General features: G+C 58.9%; 1 protein-coding gene and 1 pseudogene across 3 annotated transcripts; one reads left to right on the top strand and one right to left on the bottom strand.

Moving 5' to 3' along the window:
• Positions 1 to 7,033, bottom strand: part of LOC101058734 (transmembrane emp24 domain-containing protein 10-like) — a 53,766-nt pseudogene extending 46,733 nt beyond the window's left edge.
• Positions 1,974 to 15,047, top strand: GATA2 (GATA binding protein 2). 3 transcript variants are annotated; one of them, XM_016941859.4, is made up of 6 exons: positions 1,974 to 2,277; positions 8,113 to 8,386; positions 8,820 to 9,461; positions 11,182 to 11,327; positions 13,243 to 13,368; positions 13,872 to 15,047. In XM_016941859.4, exons 2-6 carry the CDS (start codon positions 8,158 to 8,160, stop codon positions 14,169 to 14,171), a joined length of 1,443 nt encoding a protein of 480 aa, XP_016797348.1. In that variant the 5' UTR covers positions 1,974 to 2,277; positions 8,113 to 8,157; the 3' UTR covers positions 14,172 to 15,047. The 3 variants fall into 3 exon arrangements, with proteins under 3 accessions (XP_016797348.1, XP_009444684.1, XP_516728.2); XM_516728.9 differs by lacking the exon at positions 1,974 to 2,277 and adding an exon at positions 7,263 to 7,477; XM_009446409.5 differs by lacking the exons at positions 1,974 to 2,277; positions 8,113 to 8,386 and adding an exon at positions 7,120 to 7,477.
• Positions 15,048 to 17,078: the final 2,031 nt, after the last annotated feature.

Raw genomic sequence — 17,078 nt, 5'->3', positions numbered from 1 at the left:
TACACAAACACAAACACACGCCCCAGCAGCCATCAATTAATAAAGAGAATTATACATGGATATCCAGACACATGCAACACACCACACACACACACCTACACATACACCAGTTCAAGGACACATGCAGATACCCAGGTACAAACTATTAAAGACACACACAGGCTAGGCGCAGTAGCTCACGCCTATAATCCCAGGACTTTGGGAGGCCGAGGTGGGAGGATTGCTTTAGTCCAGGAGTTTGGGACCAGTCTGGGCAACATAGTGAGACTGTGTTTCTACAAAAATAAAAATAAAAATAATTAGCCAGGCACGGTGGCACATGCCTGTGGTCCCAGATACTCAGGAGGCTGAGGTGGGAGGATGGCTTGAGTCTGGGAGGTTGAGGCTGCAGTAAGCGCTGATTGAACCGCTGCACTTCAGTCTGGGTAACAGATCAAGACCTTGTCTCAAGAAACAAAACAAAACAAAACAAAACAACAACAACAACAACAAAAATACACACAGTAACACATGCCTAGATACATGCACATACACACGCAAACACACACTCCAAAACACACCCATTCATAGACATGCCACACACTGCTACAGACACATGGGCAAACACCTGGAAATCCCCACCCCTCATTACATGAGTCTCTGACATGATGACCCCACAGACACAGAGCCAAAGGGACGCACAACCATTTCCACAGACACACTCTCTTGTGCCAAATTCCAGGGTCATGAAATAGCCACACTGTGACTTACTGCCCAATATACAAACTCTCAGGAACCCACAAGAAGAAAGGAACATACTCATACACCCAGTTTTGCAGACACTCCTGTGTGCTCCTAAGTGCACACAGACACACCTGGGCACACAGGACATAGACTCTGAGCCACATGCATAGAACACACACACAATGCAATAGTCACCACCAGATTTGGAGAAAGACCTATGGACAGCAGGGGTCACAAAGACCAGGGGACAGAAACACTCCTCTGGGGCACACCTGGGCACGGGAGCCCAGATTTCCCAGTCCTTCCAAGCCCAAGCACTTTCCCTCTGGGCTCAAGGTCCCCAGGCCACTTTCACTCTCCCTGATCTGCTGGAATGGGAATCAGGGGTGGGGGTGGGGGGACGCTGACTGGCTGGATCCCTTAGTAAGAACTTTGGCAGCACAAGGACTGGACTGTCTTTGCCCACAAACCCAGGGGCCTTCTGGGGATGAGGACTCCCACACTCACTTTCTCCCCTCCTCCTGCCTCCCACTTCTGTGAACAAGCCCTCTGCACACTTCCTTGCTTCCCCCATTGTGAGAGTCTACCCCAAGGAGATGGGCCAGGGGGACACCAGACAGTGGACTTCTAAAGTGCTCAGGGGTCCCCCAGAGTTAGGAACTGGAGGGGGGTGGGACAGGGAGAGGGGCTGCGCCTGCACTTAGCTAAACCAGCCTGGCAGTGAGGGCGTTCTGAGTGTGAGCCCGAGTGCCGAGTTGCATCTGATTGTGTGGCCATGTGTGTCGGTGTGACCCAGGCCGTCTGTCTGAGGATGTCCTCGCGGCCACAGCTGTGTGCACATGTGCAGGGATGTGTGCGTGTCCGTGTGAGCACTCCTGGAAGTGGGTTGAAGACAGAGGAGCGGGCGTCTGTGTACCATTATCAGTGAGTGCGTGTGCTCACAGCTCCTGAGGGTCCCCGGGGAGAGTCTCAGTAAAGACGTGTCCCAAGCTTTCTGAGCAAGCATCCCTGAGGTCAGGGGCGCGCGTGTGCGCTCCGGAGAGGGTGGGAGCGGCCTGGAGTGTGGATGCGCCGGGTGTGCGCGCCCTGAGTGCCTAGCGGCCCTTGGCCGGCCAGGCGGCTGGACCTGGTAGGCCGGGTGCAGAGCCCCGGGTACCCTCCTGCCCCCTGCGGCGCTCCCGCCCCCGTCGCCACCCCCTGCCCCCCCGCAAAGTGATGTCGAAATAAAAAGCCGCGTTGCGGCCGGTGGGGGAGAGAGAGGCAGCGTGAGCGCGAGGAAGGTAGCGAGGCCAGCGTCGCCCCGGAACTCGCTGCTCAAGTCTGTCTATTGCCTGCCGCCACCTCCATCCTAGCAGGGCCCCGTCGCCCACCAGGCGGACAAAAGCGGTCCGCTGAACACCATGCGGCCGCTCGGCGTGCAGCCCAGGCTCTGCTGGTGAGCGCCGCCACCCCGCGCCCAGGTCCCGCGAGCCCGCCTGCCGCGCACCTCGCCCTGCTCCCAGCTCTGCTCCAGGCCCCGTCCGCCCGGGGGCGCCGCCCACCGCGCCTCGCTCGGTGAGTTTCTTCCACTTCCACCCTCCCTGGGCCCGGCCCTTCCCGCCCCCGGCCCGGCCCGCCAGGCACCCGAATCGCTTGGTCCGTTTGCCCTGTGGCCCCTACCTTTGGGGCTCGCCTTGGCCCTGCCAGAGACCGGAAACCCTGGTTATAGGGACTTCAACCAGAGGGAGTATTTGGTTACCTGGGCACAGCAGGCCCGCCTCGGGCCTCCTGTCTTCCCATTTCTCGGAGCCACAGGCCACGAGACCCTGGCATTCCCAGAGCCTCGCAAAGCACCCCCGCCTCCCGGCCCCCGAACTGGGGCCTTTGTCTCGGCCGCCCCCAATCCCCAGGCCACCGCGGCGGATGCGTCCGAGCCGGGCCGCCGAGTGGCGGCTGCACCTGCCGGCTGGTCCCGTGCGCCGGCTTTTCGCGGCTTAACCCAGCTCGCTCCTGCTTGCGCCCCCGCGCGCTGCGCCCCGCAGCCCTTTATCCTGTGTGACTGGGGTGCGTGTGGGGGAGAGCGCCGGGTCTGGAAGTCTCCCCCCGCCCCAAGCCGGAGTCGGAATCCGTTTAGTGGGATTTCAATAAGAATGGGGCCGCCGCGGGCTTGAAGATCTGCCGCCGGTAGGCGTAGACGGCGTTCTGGATCTGTCTGAAAACGGGGCATTTAAAATTATTCGGTGGTGGCCAGGCTTGAACTCCGCGTTGCTCCAACCACGAGGGGAAAGGCCCCGCGTTCAGGGACCCCGTGTGTGGCGACCGCTCCTTTACCGGAAAACAAGGAAGGAAATTCGTTGTTTTGGAAAAAGCCTCCTCTCCCGAGGTCGGGAACATCTGGTGGTGAGCTCCAGGTCTACGCAGGCACCCCGTGCTAGGATTCGTTTATGAGCAGGCAGGATTCGAGAACCAGGTAGGGCCCGTGCGGCAGCCGAGGCGTCTGGAGAGCGTTTCCCAGCCGGGCTGACAAATTGCAGACAAATTGTGCCTAACGAAACGGATTTACCAGTTGTCAGGCCGCTGGCCCCGGCCGCTCCAAGTAAACCGTGGCTGTTCGTGGAGGAGGGAGAAGCAAGGCCCGATTGTCTCCGGGTCTCAGCAGGGTTCCGCGGGGAGCCTGCCAGGCTTGAAGGTAGGGGTCAGAAGCGATATAGAATCTCGGAGGCGCCTGGGTCCAGGGTGCCGAGACACCTAGGACGTGGGGGCCACAGACTCTACGATTCCCAAAGACACAGAACAGTAATGAGGTGGGAGAGCCTGCACGGATGCCGAGGGAGGGAGCCTTCTGCTTTAAGGGGCTGGAATTGAACCTCAAAGAGCAGGAGGGGCCGTTATAGCAGTAGTCCCCCCGTTGGGAACCCCCCCTGGAGGGATGGCTGCTGGCCTGAGATCTAATGCCCCGGCTTTAAGGGAACTTCTGAACCCATCTGCTAAGGCACCCCACTTCCTCCCCGTACCCCTCAAGGTTTATTGCCAGTGTGGGGCTGGGAGGCCGCTGGGTTGCGAATTAAATTTCTCTATGGAAGGTAGTCCCTTAGCAAATGGGTTTCCTTGACACCCCACCCCCAGCCCCACACCGCGGGCCAATTAGCTGCCCATAAGGAAAAGGCGAGAAGAATTAGGTTGCAAAGGGAGGGCAAACTTATGGTCCCAAAGGGGCCGCCTCGGATGAGCTAACTTTAAACAAAGGGCTCAGAGGGGAGGGCTGGACGGCCGGGGAGACCTGGGCAGCTCTGTGTCCCCACCTGGCACCCGCGGCTTAGTAGAGGCCTGAGAAGCACTCTAGAACCGGGCACCAGATCTGCTACCTCCCCAGCTCCCAGGCAGAAGCACCCAGGTCAAATGGTGGCGATCGCCGCTGTGAGTTCTCGGGCCACTTGAAAAGGATCCTTCGAAAATTCTGCTTCCTGGCCGACCTTCTCCAGTCCTCAGAGAAATCTTGTTCCCAAGTAAGGAAAGTGACAGCTTCTTAATGTGATCAAAGGCAGCGCCAGCATTTCCAACTATGCTCCCGAACGAACAAAATACTGAAAAAGGGAACGCGTCCCTCTAAAGGTGTTTTGGGGACCCCAAAGTTCTAGCCCATAAATTGGAGTAAATCTGCTCTCACCAGGCCTGGAACAGCGCCTCAAGACCCCAGCCGACTCTGGGGGCTGCGTTGACCCTCCCCGGGAGTTTGTTTGGGGCCCAAGGTGGGAGGACCATGTCTTCGGCCTAATGGGGAGGGGCCCGGTTGGTGTCCCTCGGTCTGCCTGGCACACACAGACATTGTCGAGCGCGGGTCCCTCTTTATTGGCCAGCTGGGCGCCCTGCTACCTGGCGTCGCATTTCTCTCTCCCAGGCGGGTTCGTTTCCGCCAGAGAATGCAGCAGTCCCGCATCCTACGCAGGACCTGCAACCGAGGTGGAGGCTTCGGTCAAGCCGACTCCTGCCTGCGTTGTCGAGCAAGGCAACCCCAAGGCCTGAAAGGACCTGGCAGAACTCCTCTTTCCTTTTTTTCCTCTACACCGGATTGCGGGCAAGGAGGCTGGTTCGGGTCTCCCGAGGCCCCTGCTCAAGCACTCCTTAGCCGTCCTGCTAAGCCCCTCTGTGCGGCGATTTTCTGAGCTGCCGAGCGGGGTAATTAAATCCCCTCTCTCGCTCCGCTCTGCGTCAGGCAGGCGGCAGCGCAGGGCTGACGTTTGGGCAGGGGACTCAGCCAGGCTGGCCACCTCCACTACCGCAGTGGCCGGGACCCTGCCGCGGAGGGGTTAGACGCCGAGCTCGCTGCGCTGAAACTGGGAATACACACAGAACGCGGGGAGTGGGGGGGGGGGGGTAATTTTTACCGCGCCGGTGGGAGAAAAAGGCGAATTACCTGCTTTCCCGAGGGCCGCGCGTAGCCACTTCCCTGAGAGCCGCGGCACCGATCGCGGCCGGGCGGGAAGCTTCCGCTCGGTCCTGGCGTTCACAGCCCAGCGGCCAGCTGCTGGTCTGCCTCCCGCGCTGGGTCCCAGGGTTCGCGCTCGAGCGGGGCAGCTTTGCCGGACACGGGGGATTATCCCTGGGGACGCGGTGTCTTTCAGAGGGTCTTGCTAGTCTCCGGAGACGCCAAATAGGCTCGAGCTCCGCGGCGATCTCATTTTACGAGTTGATGAAGAATCGTAAGCTAAAGGATGGGAAAAGTTGAGAGACAGACGGACGGAGAGACAGTGGGCCCCGGCGGGACCGCACGCGTTGAGGGGAACGCCAACCGGGAGGCACGGAGACTGCTCACCTGCCCGGCCTGGACGCGGAGGCCCGGCGCCAAGGGCCTCGCGCTCGGCCTCCCGCCCCCTGCGCGGCTTCCCGGGCTGGCGCCGGCCTCCGCTCCCGCAGAGTGGAGTTCCGAGCAGACCGGGCTCCGCGCGCTCCAGCGTGGAGGGGAGCGGGAGGCTTAGCAGGCGGCTCGGGCAGGCAGGTCCCCCAAGGGCACGAGACGCGCTGGTTCCCAGCCCAATGGAGCTCTGCGCCCCCCAGCCCCGCGCTTTACCTGCGCTGAGGCCTCGGACAGACAAACGGACGCCAGACGCCTAGGCAGGAGGAGGCCTCAGCCTGAGCCGGCGGCCCCTTGGCGCTGCCCTGAACTGGCCTGGGAGGGGGTGACGGGGGCGCGCCCGCGGAGCTGGGCCCAGCCGGGCGCCCCCGGAGCCGAGGGGACCGAGGGCTTTCCTCCCTCCTCGGATTATTAAAAAGTTCATTTCCTGGCGAATCGGGTGACGTCAGGGGCTCGGCGTCGCGGTGGCGGGGCCGCCCGGCCGGAGAAGCCGCCTCCAGTTACCCAATTACCGACTGTCAATCCCGCCGCCCCTCCCCCACTCTCCCGGGGGTGGCCGGGACCCCAGCCCTCCTCCTGCCCCTGACCCACCTGGGGGCCCTCTGGACATCTACCCCGGGAGCCTCGGGCCCAACAGGGAAGAGGGCTGGAGGACACTGTTGAGTCCCCCCAGTACTCGGCACCTGTCTAGGTCCCCCAAAATGCCTTTGTCCTGGACCTCCCTCCTCGGCCCGGGGCTCCCTTCGAGCCTCCGTCTCCCCAGTCTGTACAATGGGAGGGAGGAAGACTTGTGCGCCCGGCCCACACGAACCATAGAGCCGATCTCCGGGCTAGAAGTGAGTGGGGAGCACTTCCAGGTGACTTAGAAGACGGAGACCTCAGACCACCGCCTCCCCCTCACCAGAGGCCACCTCGGGGAGCCCCCCCCCGGAGGAAAAAAAATGCCACCTCTTGCCCGGGGGCGTCCCCCTCCAGCTGGCGCCGGCGCCAGTCCGGGTCTCCACGGCCTCGCCCCAGGCAATTGGGCCCGTTGGCCTGCGAAGGCCACGCCCGGGGAGGGGTGCCCCCTCCCCCTTTCTGGAGCCACCGGCCCGGCCACCTCCACTGGGTCAAGCACAGCCCTGAGCGGCCGCGTGTCCGAGGCCCAGGTGCCCTCTAGAGCCCTGTAGTTCCTGCCCCTCTCTGCCCCTCTCGGCTCCTGCTGTTCCGCCGCTGTCTTCCGAACCCTCCCAACCCCCAGTCCACCCAGACAGCGCCCGAGCTAGGGGAGGGAACGGTCTGGGTAGGTAACTGCGCTCGGACTGACCACGTTCAGCGGTGAAGGAGCGTGGCGGGGTTAGGGTCTCGGGGAGAGGTCATCCAGAGGGTGCGCGGCCCGGGCTCCTGGGGAGGGGGCAGTTGGTGGTTAGTTACTGCTAGGGAGGCCCAGAGCATCGAGGGATCCCGGAGTGTTCGCAAGAGGGGCTGCAGGGGTCGGGCCTTGGGGTGAGGGTCCCTTAGTGGTGGGGCGCGTTGGCAGCAAGGGCCGCCAGGAGCGCGCAGGGAGGGGGCCCGCCGGCCGAAGGGGGCCGGCCCGCGGGTCAGTCCCGGAGTCCAGCGGTTCGGGAATTGCGGACGCAGCCAATGGGAGGCGGAGGCTGGGAGACGCGCGGCGTTGATTGGCTGGCTTGGGCTTCTTAGGCGTGCGCGGCCCCCGCTTCATGTCTGTGCAGGAGTCGGCAGCTGGCGCCAGGGCGGCCGGAGGATGCCGAGGGGCCGGAGCCGGGCGGGCCCGAGGCCGAGGCGCACTCTACCCCCAGCTCCTACCCTGTAAGCCCCGCCAGTCTCCGGACGTGCTGTCCCTGGGCCCGTCGCCCTCGGGGCTCCCGCCGGAACTCCTTCACTCTCAGAGGCCGAGTCCCTCCCCTCCCCACGGCTGCGTGTGTAAGTTTGGGGTTTGAGAGCCGGCTGGGGGCCTGGGGCGCTCCTAGCTTTGAGGGGACTCTGGGGGGACTTAGGGCGGGGGGCCAGGCTGCGGGCGACTGCTTTGGTGTGCTTTGTTGAGAGGTCCTGATTGTGCCGCTTAGTACTGCGCTCAGGGAGCTGCGTGTGCATGTTTTCGGGGTTGAGATCAGTATGTGTATCTGGCGCCAAGTGTGGGTGTGTGCGTGTCGCTGGGATCAAGTGCCACACTGGGTGCCCGGGCGCCTGTCTCCAACTTTTGAGTCTGTGTTCATGTGTTTGTCTACCGGGCGGGGGGGGCTCAGTGTGAGTGTCTGACTGAAGTGCTGCTCTGTGCGTTTGTTGGGGTCACTGGTGTCGGGACCTGTCCCCGGGTGTGACCCCATGTGCACGGGTGTGTGATTCTGGAGCCGCGGGTCACCACGTGAGTGTGCGTGGCTGAACCCCCTCCCCCGCCTTCCTTTCGTTTTGAGCCTTGGGCTTTCCTCCCACCCGGGACTGGTGCTCTTTCTCGCCAGATCTGGGCTGGGGCTCCGTGGCGCGCGGGACACCTCGTGGTGGGACTTTGGGGGCTGTCAGGCGCTGGCGGCACGCCTCACGCCCCCTTCCTCGCGCAGGGCCGTTGCCGTCTGCACCCAGACCTTGAGCCGCCGCCGCCGGCCATGGAGGTGGCGCCGGAGCAGCCGCGCTGGATGGCGCACCCGGCCGTGCTGAATGCGCAGCACCCCGACTCACACCACCCGGGCCTGGCGCACAACTACATGGAACCCGCGCAGCTGCTGCCTCCAGACGAGGTGGACGTCTTCTTCAATCACCTCGACTCGCAGGGCAACCCCTACTATGCCAACCCCGCTCACGCGCGGGCGCGCGTCTCCTACAGCCCCGCGCACGGTGAGCACTGGGCCCGTGGTGATGAGAACCCAGGCGCCGCGCGCCAGGCGAGGGAGGGGAGGAGGGCCCGTCTGCTTGCTTCCCGGATGTAGGATCCGCAGGAATCGAGCTGCTGAAAAATCGGGGCGGGAGAGGTGGGAGCAGCGGCCGATTGGGGAGGGTGTGGGACCCGCAGGGTTTCTGCCCACTTCCAGCTGGCCCGTGAGGGTTCCCTGTAGGGTCTGTCCGGTGGGGTTCCTTCTATGCCACTTGTCCTTCAGCTTGGACTGACATTCCTGATTATTACCGGTGGGGTATTATGTTTCTGGCTTTCTTTGGGGAGGGGACGACTGCTGGTTCTGGGAGTCGTGATCTCATGTCTGTCAGGGGCGTCCCTAGCTCTGCCTACCCTGATCTTTCTGCCCACCCTGATCCTCTCTCTCTCTGCCCGCAGCCCGCCTGACCGGAGGCCAGATGTGCCGCCCACACTTGTTGCACAGCCCGGGTTTGCCCTGGCTGGACGGGGGCAAAGCAGCCCTCTCTGCCGCTGCGGCCCACCACCACAACCCCTGGACCGTGAGCCCCTTCTCCAAGACGCCACTGCACCCCTCAGCTGCTGGAGGCCCTGGAGGCCCACTCTCTGTGTACCCAGGGGCTGGGGGTGGGAGCGGGGGAGGCAGCGGGAGCTCAGTGGCCTCCCTCACCCCTACAGCAGCCCACTCTGGCTCCCACCTTTTCGGCTTCCCACCCACGCCACCCAAAGAAGTGTCTCCTGACCCTAGCACCACGGGGGCTGCGTCTCCAGCCTCATCTTCCGCGGGGGGTAGTGCAGCCCGAGGAGAGGACAAGGACGGCGTCAAGTACCAGGTGTCACTGACGGAGAGCATGAAGATGGAAAGTGGCAGTCCCCTGCGCCCAGGCCTAGCCACTATGGGCACCCAGCCTGCTACACACCACCCCATCCCCACCTACCCCTCCTATGTGCCGGCGGCTGCCCACGACTACAGCAGCGGACTCTTCCACCCCGGAGGCTTCCTGGGGGGACCGGCCTCCAGCTTCACCCCTAAGCAGCGCAGCAAGGCTCGTTCCTGTTCAGGTAAAGGCAGGTGCTGGGGACTTCGTGGAAGAGGGGAGCATTTGCGTTTTTGTGGTGGGGGGCTGTGACTTGGGAGAGGGGGCAGTGTCGGTTTCCCAGATCTGGGGATGGGTGATGTTTCTCTCTAATAGCCCCCAACAGATGTTTGAGACCCCCAGGTCAGGGAGAGGAGACTCTAAAACTTTTGCCATTTTCTTAAGTGCTTCCAGTGTACCCCCAAAGTTCAGTTCCTTGCCCCAGGGTTGGTCACTGCCTGACCAGAACACAGAACAGGAATTCCCCCTTTCCCTCCCTGAATCTTAAGTGAAAATTCAAGCCACCTCAGGACTTAGCATGTGAAGCGAGGGAAGTGAGTCTGTATGTGCATGTGTTTGGGAGCGCGTGTGCATGTGTGTACGTGTGTCTGTGTGCATGTTGTGTGTGCATGTTTCAGGCACTCCGGAGGTTCCAGACCCTTAAGGAATCTGGGTCTCTAACTCAGTCAGTCTGATCTTGGGATTTCGATGGCTCCCTGATCTCCTCGGGAGATTTACCCCAGAGCAAAATTCCCAGGACCTGCTCCTGCTCCCTGCCCTCACCAGGCCCTTCCCTCTCCCTCCCTGAGGGCTGGAGTGAGGGGATGAAGCCGCAGTGCCCCCGCCCCTTTTCCCGCAGCTGGCTGGGGCCAAACTGGGTTTGTCCAAGAATCTGGCCACAGAGCATAAACCCAGAAACTCGTGGCTAGTGTGGAGTTCCTGCTGTCCATGTCTCTTTCCCGAATCCCTTTGAGCCACAGAGGGGGAAGGTTTTTAAAACAGTTACTCCTGAGTGCAGGAACCACCTTCTCTTGCCAGTCTGTACTCCTCATTTAGTTTAAACTAAATCAAGAACAACTTCCTGGGGAACACGATGCCAGGCAGTGAGCCTGCTCAACTTGGTCCCCAGCCCCAGCCCCCGCTGGCCCCAGCACCCGCTGAGCCCCGGCTCAGGGTCCTAGTTCTGCTCAGACCCGTCAGCTTGCCTTTTCTCGGTCCTTTCTCCTGTTTGTTTTGCATTTTATTTGAATTCCAGATGGTCTTTTAATTGAAAAAAAAATACAAACAAAAAAAACCAAGGCCACTTATCTAAAAAAGAAAGAGCTTATTATTTATTTTATTTTAAAGAACAACAACTTCGATCCATTATTTCCAGGACTCAGAAAAATTCTAAAGCTTTGGTGGAAGAGGAGAAAAGTTGGGGAGAAAGAGGGAAATGCTTCTGGACTTAGAGCAGAAAGACGGGGTGGGGCAGACACAGTTGGGTAGAAAGGAGAGGGACAAAAGAGGAGAGGGGAAGAGACGCGCCAGAGCGGGAAGGAGAGAGCCTCCTGGGCCCGGCCAGGTTGAGCTGGGTGACTCCTGCTACCACCCTACCCTCGGCAAAGTTTGCAGTAAATACCCTCCTGGTTGCTCCAGAACGCCTGGGGCTCTGGGCCCCTCCTCCCCTCCTCCTTCGTTTCCATCCCTCCTCTTGAGGATTGGAAGCAGGGGATTTGGCTTTAAACGACTCTGGACCTGCGCCCTCTCCCATGTGGGAGACCCTCTGGTCCCTCTTCCTGCCCAGGCTGTTGCAGCCAGGCCCAGGCCAACCGTGTGCCTGAGAGGCACCGGCACTGCTCCGCCGGCTGCTTTCCTGCCCTGGACTCCCTCCCGAGAACTTGTCGGTTAAGCAGGCCCCCGTGTCTTTCCCTGTTCCCCTGCAGAAGGCCGGGAGTGTGTCAACTGTGGGGCCACAGCCACCCCTCTCTGGCGGCGGGACGGCACCGGCCACTACCTGTGCAATGCCTGTGGCCTCTACCACAAGATGAATGGGCAGAACCGGCCACTCATCAAGCCCAAGCGAAGACTGGTAGGAGCAGGCACAGGTGGCTGGGAGGGGGCTGCTGGGCAGGAGCTGGCGGTTAATTACAGGGGAAAAAAACTCCTTCAAATGCAGACGCTTTGCCGCTTGAAATCCTCTTTTATCATGAAAAGCACTGGGATGTCAGTTGGGGTCGTCTCTCTTTCTGGCCAGATTCTTTCGGGCCAGATTTCCTCCTCGGGTATAGGGAGCCCACCGGGCACCCTTGCGCCACCCCACTCTGCTCCGGGATCCCCAAAGTTGAGTGTCCACGGGCTGAACTCCTGTCCTCTGGCCTCTGCTTAGCTCTTTTTTAAAAATAGGGCCATGAAGTACTTTTCCTTGTGGCTCAGCCCTCCCCGACAGCCCCGCTCACAAGCTCCTCGTGCTTATTTAAATAAAACACAAACTCACACCGGCCACTAAAAAAACCTGCCTTTTATTATTTTTCCATGGAGTCACCTATACTGTGTATTTTCATTTGAGTGATTTTAAAAAAATGCCCTTTCGGATCTCCTGCCGGAGTTTCCTATCCGGACATCTGCAGCCTGAAGATAAGGAAACTTCGTGTATCTGTTTCCGGACTCTGCGAGTTTTTAGAGTCTCCTCAGCTCAGTCCTGCCTCTCGCTGGGCTGTTTTGAAATTTCTAATACCCTCCACTCTGCAAATAATGCGTAAAATGCTAAGAATAATAAATATATTTTTTCAGGGCGAAGTGATTTATGAGGCTTAAATCGTTCCCTGGTTTGGGGGCCTTTTTTTCCCCTGGAGCGAGGGCGGGGTGAGGCCCGGGTGGGGGTAGAGGTGGAGGACGCGGCGTTGGCCCCTGAGTCAGAATTCCAGCTTCAGGCTGCTTACTCACCCCTCCCTGCCCCCGCGGCTGCAGTCCCTCTGTCCCTTCTGTGACCAGGCTTGGGCCTGGGGCAGTTCCAGGCTCTGCAGGCCTCAGCCCCCAGCCCCCCACACTCGCCACCTGGCGCACTCCCGCCTGCAGTTCTCTGGGAAGTGTTGGGGGACCCCCTCTGTCACTGTGGGGCTGGCGTTGGTGGAACCGGGAGAGGGGATCTGTTTTCTTGGGTAAAGCCTCCCTCTAGCTTCTCTCTGCAAGGACCAGGCGCTCATTTCCAGACCCTACCTCTGCCAGGCATTTCCTGAGGGACTAGGACTCAGAGGGGCTGCTGGGTGGTTAAAGCTCTAAGGGTTGGGGTATGGGGGGCTGGATAGGGGGGGATCAGCACTCACATCAGCTGGAGAGATGGAAAAGTTCTGTGTCTGCACTGCCCACTGTGGTAGCCCCTGGCCACATGTGAATATTGATCACTTGAAATGTGGCTCGTGCAATTGAGGGAACTGGGTTTTTAATTTGGTTAATTTGTAGTTAGATCTTATTTAAATGGCTGCCTGTGGCCAGCTGCTACAGTGTTGGACGGTGCAGCTCTGCACTCTGTAAACCTGCGCTGGCCTCAGCGACACTGACTCACCCAGGATTATGGATTTTGAGCGGAGTCGTGCTAGAGGAGACACAGAATCGGCCCCAGATCCAGGGGCTCGAGGGGGACCAAGCCGGCTCAGCCTCAGGATGCCTGTGCTACTAGAGAGCCCTTCTCAGGGCCTCAGTTTCCCCATTTATGGAGTTAGAGCGCAGGGTAGTTGGGGAGGTAGCTAATTCTCCCCTGTAGCTCTTGCAATCCCGTTGATTCTAACATCAGGCTTCTGAGAGTTCTTTATTTCAAAGTTCTGTGAGTCTTGACTTATATCGTTCTCAAATTCTAAAATTCCATGGTTCTGAGATGCTTTGATTCCCATGTGAGATTTAGCCCTCCTTGACTGAGCTGGTGGGGACTGGGGGTGGAGCGAGGGCCAGGGAGGGGGGTCGAGGTGGGCGTGGGAGTCCAGCCTACTGACGCTGCCTTGCCCTCCCAGTCGGCCGCCAGAAGAGCCGGCACCTGTTGTGCAAATTGTCAGACGACAACCACCACCTTATGGCGCCGAAACGCCAACGGGGACCCTGTCTGCAACGCCTGTGGCCTCTACTACAAGCTGCACAATGTGAGTGCGCCCCGCCCCGGCCACCCCGCCCCTCCCAGGGGACCTCTGCGCTTTGTGCTGCCAGGCAAGAGGCCCCAGCCACAATATCCAGCTTGGCTTGGCTTGGGAAGCTGCTGCCCTGAGTGAGCGCCAGAAGGGCTTCCCGTAAGAGGGGGCGCCTTGCCTCTGCTCAGGAGGTGGAGCTGGCTAGGACAGGGTCTCAGGGGCTAGGGAAGTGGTTTCTCTGCTTAAAAAGGGTCAGGGTGGAGGGGAGGACTTCAGTTGGCTGGGCAGTGCTGGCATGCGGTGGGCAGAGCCAGGGAGGGTGTGGGTCAGCCCCATATGCCAGAACCCGCCCTTCCTGGAATGGTAGCCATCTGGTGATGGGACTATGAAGGTCGGGCACAATTCCTGGCTTCCTGGGACCCTCAGCTTGACCTGCCTCTGGTCCACGCTGTGGCGGGGTGGGAGGAATGTTGCTGGAGGAAGGAACTGGCCCTCTGAAAACTGGTGGTTGCCTCTAGGTTAACAGGCCACTGACCATGAAGAAGGAAGGGATCCAGACTCGGAACCGGAAGATGTCCAACAAGTCCAAGAAGAGCAAGAAAGGGGCGGAGTGCTTCGAGGAGCTGTCAAAGTGCATGCAGGAGAAGTCGTCCCCCTTCAGTGCAGCTGCCCTGGCTGGACACATGGCACCTGTGGGCCACCTCCCGCCCTTCAGCCACTCCGGACACATCCTGCCCACTCCGACGCCCATCCACCCCTCCTCCAGCCTCTCCTTCGGCCACCCCCACCCGTCCAGCATGGTGACCGCCATGGGCTAGGGAACAGATGGACGTCGAGGACCGGGCACTCCCGGGATGGGTGGACCAAACCCTTAGCAGCCCAGCATTTCCCGAAGGCCGACACCACTCCTGCCAGCCCGGCTCGGCCCAGCACCCCCTCTCCTGGAGGGCGCCCAGCAGCCTGCCAGCAGTTACTGTGAATGTTCCCCACCGCTGAGAGGCTGCCTCCGCACCTGACCGCTGCCCAGGTGGGGTTTCCTGCATGGACAGTTGTTTGGAGAACAACAAGGACAACTTTATGGAGAGAAAAGGAGGGGATGGGACAGACGAAGGCAACCATTTTTAGAAGGAAAAAGGATTAGGCAAAAATAATTTATTTTGCTCTTGTTTCTAACAAGGACTTGGAGACTTGGTGGTCTGAGCTGTCCCAAGTCCTCCGGTTCTTCCTCGGGATTGGCGGGTCCACTTGCCAGGGCTCTGGGGGCAGATTTGTGGGGACCTCAGCCTGCACCCTCTTCTCCTCTGGCTTCCCTCTCTGAAATAGCCGAACTCCAGGCTGGGCTGAGCCAAAGCCAGAGTGGCCACGGCCCAGGGAGGGTGAGCTGGTGCCTGCTTTGACGGGCCAGGCCCTGGAGGGCAGAGACAATCACGGGCGGTCCTGCACAGATTCCCAGGCCAGGGCTGGGTCACAGGAAGGAAACAACATTTTCTTGAAAGGGGAAACGTCTCCCAGATCGCTCCCTTGGCTTTGAGGCCGAAGCTGCTGTGACTGTGTCCCCTTACTGAGCGCAAGCCACAGCCTGTCTTGTTTGTCAGGTGGACCCTGTAAATACACCCTTTTTCTGCTAACCCTTCAACCCCCTCGCCTCCTACTCTGAGACAAAAGAAAAATATTAAAAAAATGCATAAGCTTAACTCGCTGATGAGTTAATTGTTTTATTTTTAAACTCTTTTTGGGTCCAGTTGATTGTACGTAGCCACAGGAGCCCTGCTATGAAAGGAATAAAACCTACACACAAGGTTGGAGCTTTGCAATTCTTTTTGGAAAAGAGCTGGGATCCCACAGCCCTAGTATGAAAGCTGGGGGTGGGGAGGGGCCTTTGCTGCCCTTGGTTTCTGGGGGCTGGTTGGCATTTGCTGGCCTGGCGGGGGGTGAAGGCAGGAGTGGGGGGCAGGTCAGGACCAGGACCCAGGGAGAGGCTGTGTCCCTGCTGGGGTCTCAGGTCCAGCTTTACTGTGGCTGTCTGGATCCTTCCCAAGGTACAGCTGTATATAAACGTGTCCCGAGCTTAGATTCTGTATGCGGTGACGGCGGGGTGTGGTGGCCTGTGAGGGGCCCCTGGCCCAGGAGGAGGATTGTGCTGATGTAGTGACCAAGTGCAATATGGGCGGGCAGTCGCTGCGGGGAGCACCACGGCCAGAAGTAACTTATTTTGTACTAGTGTCCGCATAAGAAAAAGAATCGGCAGTATTTTCTGTTTTTATGTTTTATTTGGCTTGTTTTATTTTGGATTAGTGAACTAAGTTATTGTTAATTATGTACAACATTTATATATTGTCTGTAAAAAATGTATGCTATCCTCTTATTCCTTTAAAGTGAGTACTGTTAAGAATAATAAAATACTTTTTGTGAATGCCCCTGGCCTGTCTTGTGGGCTCCCAGGGTGCTGAGTCCCGGGTGTGAATTTGGGCAGCCAGATTGCATTGCTTTTGTTGCCGGGGTGGCTGCGAGGGGAAAGCCCCTGGAATCCAGGATGGGGCCTCTGTTGGGCCTGGGTCTGATTTTGCCACTGACGTCCTGAGGCTCCTCCCCTGAACTGCTCCCATCTGGATTTCCCGTCACTGCACCAGGGGTCCTAGTGAATGGGAAGATACTGGGGAGGTGCAGGGAGGCCGTGGTTTCTCCAGCCTGTGGTCCACCCCTGAGGGCTCAATGAGGCTCCTGCAAACCCCATCTCCATTTGCTTCCTTCCAGGTGCTGAACTTTCTCTCAGCTCTGGTTTCTGAGATATTTGGTCATCAATATTCCTGTTCATTGGCAAACTTGACCAGCAGTGTCTGTGATCACTGATGTCATTGATTGCTGTCATCTTTGATCAGTGATGTTGGTCATCAATGATAGGCACCATGACTGATATTCCAGATCAATGACATGTCTGATCATGAGAGCCTGCCATCAGAGACACCTGATGACTAACAACTGATCACCAATATTTCATCCATGCCTCTGCTTAACCATGAGTTTGATCACTGACACCCACAAAATGTGATCACGAATGTCTCCAGTGACCGTCTTTGCTCACCAGTAGTATGCCTGATCATAGTATCTCTTCTCACCAATGTGTTGATCGCCAACGCGCTTTGTCACTAATGTTCTAGGCCATCAATAAGTATGACCACCAATGTAATTGATCAGTGTTTTTTCTAGTGATAGACCGATCACTCACATGTAATCTCCAGCATCTCTGATCACACTGTTTCTTATCACCAGTGTTTCTTTAACAATGTCCTTGGTCAGTTGTTTCTGATCACCATTATTTCTAACTAGCAATGTGCCTGATGACCAATGTCCCTGATCATAGGATCCTCTCCCCATCATATTTCCTATCAATGTAGTCACTAGTGTTTCTGGTTCTCAATACCCCTGATTGCTCAACACTGATCATCAAGATCTCTTATCACCACTGTCTCTGTTGCCCAACATCAGTGATTGCTGAATCGTCTTCAAAGTCTCTGCTGACCAATGTCCCCGTTTTCCAAAGTCCCTTATACCTCTGATCACTGACCTCCCTGGTCATTGATATCCCTGGTCATCAGAATACCCAGTCACCAATGTCTCTGATCACCAAATTCTCTAATCATTGATGCCTCTGCTCACTAGTGCCCTTGATCCCTAATGGTCTGCATTTGGTTCTCTTCACCAAGATCTCTGGACCCCATGTCTCC

The sequence above is a fragment of the Pan troglodytes genome, chromosome 2 (assembly GCF_028858775.2).
Source record: "Pan troglodytes isolate AG18354 chromosome 2, NHGRI_mPanTro3-v2.0_pri, whole genome shotgun sequence".
Taxonomy (NCBI): Eukaryota; Metazoa; Chordata; class Mammalia; order Primates; family Hominidae; genus Pan; species Pan troglodytes.
This window is presented reverse-complemented; position numbering and strand designations above follow the sequence as displayed.